Source organism: Jatropha curcas, chloroplast (assembly GCF_041381405.1).
Source record: "Jatropha curcas chloroplast, complete genome".
NCBI lineage: Eukaryota > Viridiplantae > Streptophyta > Magnoliopsida > Malpighiales > Euphorbiaceae > Jatropha > Jatropha curcas.
In genome coordinates, this window is record NC_012224.1 from 12,501 (window position 1) to 20,000 (window position 7,500).

Below are 7,500 nucleotides of genomic sequence, written 5' to 3' on the forward strand. Positions count from 1 at the left end.
TCAAACTCTACTAATTCCCCTGCCATTACTTCATCAAGACCATGAATACGAGCAATACCGTCGCCTACTTGAAGTACAGTACCGGTATTTACAATCTTTACTTCCCTATTATATTGTTCAATACGTTCGCGGATAATATTACTAATCTCGTCGGCTCGAATAGTTACCATGAGTATTTCTTCATTTTTTTTTTTTTTGGGGGGGGGAATAATGCCTACAGTAGAAGGACTAATTGATGGTACGTAAATGTAACTCGTTGGTCAAAGAACTATTCAGAGTTCCTAGAGCTCCTTGTAAGGCTTGTTGGAAAACCCGTTGTCGGACTTGATTAATCGTTCTTTGTTGTTCAAAATGAATGGTTTCGTTTTTGTAATTTTCTAATTGTTCTAAAGTCTTAGAAGTTGAATTAATCAAATTCGATTTTTCTCGTTCTATCTCAGAGTATCCATTCATTCGAAACTGATCTGCTTCTATTTCCACTTTCCGTAAGCGGGCCCGGGCTTTTTCCAGCCGTTCAATGGCCCCCTCACGTAGTTCTTCTGAATTTCGAATAGTATCCAAAATCCTTTGTTTTCGATTATCTAATAAATCACTTAATGAAAGTAGATTATCTTTCCATTCATTGCAAAACTTCCATGATCCCTTCCCGAACCAAACATGAATCTTTCGATTCATTTGGCTCTCACGCTCCATTTTTTTTTCAATTACTTATGGGAAAATTCCCATATCTTTTTTGACTGAAATGAGCCTATCCTCTCTTCTTTATTCATAATTCATATTCCAAAAAAAAATATTGAAACTAATCACTAATCCAAGACCGGAATATTCGGAGGACTCTTCTGACCAAACAAGTAATTGTCAGTAAAGTTGTTTCTTTTTTTTTTTTCTTCAAATTCAAATCCAAAGAATTTACTTTAATGCATAGGTTATCGACTCAGCATTGAATAAGAATGGGCGAAATACCCATTAAAAAAAAAGGGGTTCAAATCCTTTTTTCGACATGAGTGTTCTATACCGAAAACTATTTCATTTATTTTGAACCCATTTCATTTTTATATTAACCATAGTAGTAGAAAGAGTACCTTGCTGCGTCTAGACTTCAAACAATTTAGCTTTAACCATGTTAATGGTCCCACGTTATTGGTTGATAGAGAATCAAAGTATATTTACCCATGAATCACGAACTGCTATGGTTCTTAAAGATGATTTCTTAATTTATTCAGAAGTAATTCGCAGGATCATGCACCTTGTCTTTCCTAGTTAAAACGAAAAAAGCGCAGCTGGGTCAATCCAGCCTATTCTTGAAATAAACAACTCGCACACACCCCCTTTCCAAAAAAAATTAATACACCAAGGACTACACTTAGATTTATTGGATTTGTTGCTAAAATATCGGTATTAAACCCGAAACTCCCGGCGGATGGCCAGTGACCCAAGGAAACGAAAGAATCGGTTACGTTTTTCATATAATCTCCTCTTTTCTTATAGACTATAGACAGACGAATTATTATCTTTTTTTCTTATTCTATATATTTTCTATATTCTATATATATATATAGATTTCTATATTCTATATATATATATAGATTTTTATATAGAATATAGATTTTTTCTATTTTCTATATTATATATATTTTTTCTATATTATATATTCTATATTATATATATTATTTTTTATTTTTTATTTTTTTATTATATATATTATTATTATTATATATTATTATTATTTTTTGTTCATTTAGCTATTATATTTCTAATTAGCTATTATATTTCTAAAAAGAGTAAAATAAAAAATATATTTGATTTTGAGAAATGAATTTTTTTTCAATTGGAAATCTCTAATAAGTATTGTTCTTATTAAAATTCAGTTTAGAATTCGGTACCTGGTCTCCCGTCAATTGCAAAACAAAATAATATATCCTGTTGCAATATTTCTTAAAAAAAAGGGTTTCGATTGGATTAAGAAGGGGGAAGGAAGAAAGCGAGTTAATATACTAATTCCTCATCCTCAAATCAGTCCTTCCCGTGGGTTATTGTCCCAATAAAAATAAATAAGTAATTGATTGTAGGAATGAAATCTTGATATAATTCGAAAAAACAAGCAGCAAGTCCAAGGCAATAAAAAAATACGTATTTTTTTTTTATATTTTATAGGGTTAAACAAAAGGATTCGCAAATAAAAGTGCTAATGCTACAACCAGTCCATAAATTGTTAAAGCTTCCATAAAAGCCAGACTAAGCAATAAAGTACCTCGTATTTTTCCCTCCGCCTCGGGTTGTCTTGCGATACCTTCTACAGCTTGGCCCGCGGCAGTACCTTGACCAACCCCAGGTCCAATAGAAGCAAGCCCAACAGCCAACCCAGCAGCAATAACGGAAGCGGCAGAAATCAATGGATTCATGATAAGTTCCTCGCACCAAAATAAAATAAAGAAATGGTTAATGATACAATCAACCAATAAATTATGACTTAATTATTCATTCCATCAATAAGATTTTCATCCAGTCGAAGTAATTAAAAATTCCGAATTGAAATAGAAATAATAATATTATTGAATCATCAGAACTACTTCGATATCTATTTTTTAGTTCCTATCCACAAAGTTTTTGTGAATTCATACAATTTTTTTGTTTTTCCATTTCTTTCTTTGTTCCGAATTATTCTTTGAATTCAAACTCTTCGTTCTTTTTCTTGATTTAATCTCTTTATTCAATATTCAATTCACAGTTACAAACGAAAAGGAAAGATTTTTATTGGAATCCTTATCTAAATCTCCAGTAGTAGGGCGGATTAGATATATCTTTTAACTCATATCATATATAACTGGGTAATACTTAACATTACATATACACGTCCTTCTTCCATAACGTAAACCAACTATTCATATCTTAGATTCAATCGGATTCTAAAATCATTTTTTGATTTTGAAAAATATTCACAAAAGAAAGTTGTCTTATAGCCATTATATATATTACATACACCTAGTTGGATTCCACTTTCCTAAACAATCCATTTTTTCTGAATCTCATTTTTTGTAAATTCTTCTCTTCCTTATCATTATCCCACATGGATACAATCAATCTAAATGGGCGAATTCATTAGTCTGAATCATTGCATAGAAATAGAAGTCTTTGGTTTTGGTTGATCTAAGTTCCTGTAATTTATTATTTATTAAAATTTTAAAATTTGAAAAATTTTTTTTGATCAATCGTTGAATTGAATAAAACGACTGAAATGGAAATCGCCCTATAGAACAGAACCTCTTTTTTTAATCACACGTTGTAAACAAATAAAGAATTTTTATTCAGATTATTACTCCTAAGATTGGAATTGAATGAACAAAAAAATCAAGACAATATAAAGAAGAGAATATTCATTGGAAGAAGGTATAAATGATCAAAAGGAATTCTAGGAAAAAGATCTTTTTTTAGATCTCTTTCCCTTTTTTTTTACAATTCCCTAATATCGTAATCTTTTTTTTTATTATTATTCCTTTAGATCGTATAGACCTTTTTGTCTATTTATGTTGATCTATTTATGTTGATTAAGTAATTTATGTTCATTAAGTATAAGTAGATTATCTTGAACAAGGCATAGATTGCCTTGCACTAAGCTATTTCGAAAATTAGTCAATGATGCCCCTCCATGGATTCGCCTATATAAGCCGCGGCTAAAGTTGCAAAAATAAGAGCTTGAATACCGCTTGTAAATAATCCAAGGAACATGACAGGTATAGGAACCACTGAAGGTACTAAAGAAACAAGAACAACAACTACTAATTCGTCCGCTAATATATTTCCGAAAAGTCGAAAGCTAAGTGATAAAGGTTTTGTGAAATCTTCTAAAATGTTAATGGGTAAAAGGATTGGAGTTGGCTGAATGTATTTGCTGAAATAACCTAATCCTTTTTTCCTAAGGCCCGCATAAAAATATGCTATTGACGTAAGTAAAGCTAAAGCAACGGTAGTATTTATATCATTCGTAGGTGCGGCTAACTCCCCATGAGGTAACTCTATGATCTTCCAAGGCAAAAGCGCCCCAGCCCAATTAGAAACAAAAATAAATAAAAACATAGTTCCAATAAAGGGGACCCATGAGCCATATTCCTCTCCAATCTGAGTTTTGCTCACATCCCGAATGAATTCAAGGACATATTCGAAGAAATTCTGCCCGCCAGTCGGAATGGTTTGTGGATTCCGAACAGCTACAATGGCTGAACCTAATAAGATAGTAATTACAACCCAAGAAGTAATAAGTACTTGGGCATGGACTTGGAAACCTCCTATTTTCCAATAGAAATGCTGGCCTACTTCCACACCGGATATATCATATAACCCTTTTAGTGTGTTTATGGAACATGATAGAACATTCATATTGCCCTCTGAAAGAAAGAAAACTTTAAAAGGAATTATTTTGATTCAACCATCTTTTTTTTCGACTTGCCCGCTTAAATTGTATTTTTTAGATACCAATAAATCGCATAATATACCCAGTTATTTTTATCTCTTTTGTACGATTCCGGAATAGTAACCGATTCCATAAATCTATGGAGTTCACAAAATAATTTATTTATCTTATTATTAATCAGGGATTTCGTATATAGCTAGAACGCCCTTCACAAATTGCAAATACTAATTTATTAAGAATTAATCGGATTGAAGCTATAGCGTCATCATTCGCTGGAATCGAAATATCTGCGAGATCCGGATCACAGTTTGTATCAATTAAACAAATCGTTGGAATTCCCAAAGTGATACATTCCCGAAGAGCCGTATGTTCCTCTTGCTGATCAACGATTATTACAACATCCGGTAACCCCGTCATATATTTAATCCCGCCCAGATATGTTTGCAAGTGAGCTAACTGTCTCTTCAATCGAGCCGCATCTCCTTTCGGAAGACGGTTGAGTCTACCTGCCTTTTGTTCCATTCTCAAGTCCCTGAACTTTTGAAGTCTAGTTTCTGTAGTGGACCAATTCGTTAAAATACCGCCAAGCCATTTTTTATTAACATAATGACACCGAGCCCTTATTGCAGCCCGCGCTACTGAATCCGCTGCTTTATTTTTTGTACCAACAATTAAGAATTGTTTTCTCCTGCTTGCTGCATCAAAAACTAAATCACAAGCTTCTGATAAAAAACGAGCAGTTCTAGTAAGATTTGTAATATGAATACCTTTACGCTTTGCAGAGATATAAGGTGCCATTCTCGGATTCCATTTTCTAGTACCATGACCAAAATGAACTCCTGCTTTTATCATCTCTTCCAAATTAATGTTCCAATATCTTCTTATCATTTCTCCCCACACTTCCTCTCTCTCTTTTTTTTTCAAAGAAAAAAGAGAGAGGGGGTACCCTGAAATAAATAATTGTTCCGACGGAACCTTCTCTTTTCCCGGAGATTGGACGTTGATATACGATCCAAGCGATTCATTTCTTTCTATTCCTTATTTTCTTTATTACTATTAAATAAAAAAAAATCACATGGAACAAATCACAGGACCGCCGTTACGTTAGTTAAAATAAAAAGATGAATCCGCTCTTAGGAATCATTAAATCCTATAAATGATTATTTTGCTGTATCATAGAAATTTTTTGAAATGCAAGAATCAAATAACTCTCTGTGGTGGAATAAAATATCTCTATCTCTAAATTCCCCCTCGAATAAATTCTTCTTTTTGGTTTTCAAAGGAATGTTATTATGTTGCCTTGAGCCTTGCACTAATCCTTTGAATCCGGTACCACCGGGTATCATACCACCTAGAACAACGTTTTCTTTCAGGCCTTTCAACCAATCGATACGACCGCGGAGAGCGGCTTTTGCTAAAACGCGAGCAGTTTCTTGAAAACTGGCCTCGGATATGAAACTTTGAGTATTCAGAGATGCTCTCGTTATTCCTAATAATATGGCTCGATAACAGATGGCTTCTTCTAAAGCGCGTCCCGTTCGTTCCGCTCGCAACAATCCAATTAGTTCTCCGGGTGAAAAAACATTTGACATTCCGTCTTCTGAAACCAAAACTTTGGATGTTATTTGACGTACAATAATTTCTATATGCCTATTATGTATCTGCACTCCTTGGGATCGATAAACCTTTTGAATCTTATTAACCAAAGAGATACGACTTTGCACTATAGTTAGTTCAGCACCAATCAAGAATCCCCAAGGAATTCCAAGAATTCTTGTTATACACTCGTTCCAACCCTCAACTCTCTTTTCTAGGCTTATCGATATTGAATCAATTGAGCGCACTTCTAACACTTGTTCCACTTTTGGAAGACCCTGCGTTATATCACCAGATCTCGATTTTTCATATAAAAATGTAACTAATGTATCTCCTTCGTAAAAGATTTCTCCATAATGGCCATGAACGGTTGCTCCTGGAGCGGCCAAATAGGGCTTTGCTGATCGTATTACTACCGAGTCCATGCGAACAATTATAACTTGACCCGATTTTAGATGGGGTCCGTTTTTGGCCATACATACATTTTCACAAATAAACTGTCCCAGGCTAATTGTTGTAAATCTTTCTTCACAAAAATTATGATAATAATTATGATGGAGAAAATACCAATTCAAATTGAATGGATTCAAAACGCTGTTACTGCATGAATCAGGATTAACAATTCTCCCGTTTTCGTCCATTAAATAATATTTAAGTACTTGAAAAGTCTGTTTTAAATTGTCAAGTTTCCAATATTTAGTTAACGAGACCTGATTATGAGTTATTAATATTAGGTAAAATAAATAAAAATTCGCAATTGGAAGGGCTGTTCCTACAGGGCCCAATGAATTTCTAATTGGAATTATAGGTATAGGATCTCTTTTAATTGATTCTTTTATTACATTGTGATGTTTTGCATCGCTGAATGGATCCATTCGAAAACAATTAGATGATGACAAAATTATCAAAGATTGACATTCCTTATTTCTATTCAACAACGTACTAATAGTTCCTTGATTTTGTTTAAGTGATTGTTGAATCCTTGTCTTGGAATAAATGGGATAAAATGGATTAATATTGGTTCGATCTGACTCATTATTAGAGATCGGTCCTGAACCTGATGGATCATTCCTTTTTCTACTGATATATGAAATATGGGATTTCGCTAGGTTGATTCTTAGGAAATCACAAATTAGACCGTTTGTGCTTACTTCAACAAAAGAAGCGCGAGCCTCTTCGATAGAAGAACTTTTTTTGTCTTGGTCCCAATTCAACACTAAACAAGTACGAACTAATTGAATACTTGTGTCAGAAATTCCCCGAATTAGTTTACCATTTCCATAAAGAATATAATTGACAACTCGAAGTTTCAGATTCTCTTTTTCCTGCAATAGATCCTGGGGGAAAAGTGTTTCTAAATTTATACCGTCCGCTATCTCATATATGATTACTGGTCGAACCAAAACAAAATACTTTTTCTTGGCGGATGTGATTCGTTGGATATAGATCCAATTTTTCACTTTTTTTGATTCCTTAGAATTTGTTTTTACCGTTCC

General features: G+C 33.4%; 6 protein-coding genes; all 6 read right to left on the reverse strand. All coding sequences in view use genetic code 11, as the record gives it.

Moving 5' to 3' along the window:
* Window positions 1-170, reverse strand: part of atpA (ATP synthase CF1 alpha subunit) — a 1,524-nt gene extending 1,354 nt beyond the window's left edge. The window contains exon 1 of the mRNA in view: window positions 1-170. This exon is cut by the window's left edge and continues 1,354 nt beyond it. Within this exon, the coding sequence (YP_002720097.1) occupies window positions 1-170 (170 nt within the window).
* Window positions 171-228: 58 nt separating this feature from the next.
* Window positions 229-1,466, reverse strand: atpF (ATP synthase CF0 B subunit). One transcript has 2 exons: window positions 1,308-1,466; window positions 229-582 (listed from the first exon to the last, which is right to left on the reverse strand). The coding sequence occupies exons 1-2, from the start codon at window positions 1,464-1,466 to the stop codon at window positions 229-231; spliced, it is 513 nt and encodes a 170-aa protein (YP_002720098.1).
* A 690-nt stretch (window positions 1,467-2,156) lies between these two features.
* Window positions 2,157-2,402, reverse strand: atpH (ATP synthase CF0 C subunit). The gene has a single exon. The coding sequence runs from the start codon at window positions 2,400-2,402 to the stop codon at window positions 2,157-2,159; it is 246 nt and encodes an 81-aa protein (YP_002720099.1).
* Window positions 2,403-3,630: 1,228 nt separating this feature from the next.
* atpI (ATP synthase CF0 A subunit) lies at window positions 3,631-4,374 on the reverse strand. Its single transcript has one exon. It carries the CDS (start codon window positions 4,372-4,374, stop codon window positions 3,631-3,633), a length of 744 nt encoding a protein of 247 aa, YP_002720100.1.
* A 211-nt stretch (window positions 4,375-4,585) lies between these two features.
* rps2 (ribosomal protein S2) lies at window positions 4,586-5,296 on the reverse strand. The gene has a single exon. It carries the CDS (start codon window positions 5,294-5,296, stop codon window positions 4,586-4,588), a length of 711 nt encoding a protein of 236 aa, YP_002720101.1.
* Window positions 5,297-5,568: 272 nt separating this feature from the next.
* The window catches only part of rpoC2 (RNA polymerase beta'' subunit), a 4,185-nt gene continuing 2,253 nt past the window's right edge, over window positions 5,569-7,500 (reverse strand). The window contains exon 1 of the mRNA in view: window positions 5,569-7,500. This exon is cut by the window's right edge and continues 2,253 nt beyond it. Within this exon, the coding sequence (YP_002720102.1) occupies window positions 5,569-7,500 (1,932 nt within the window).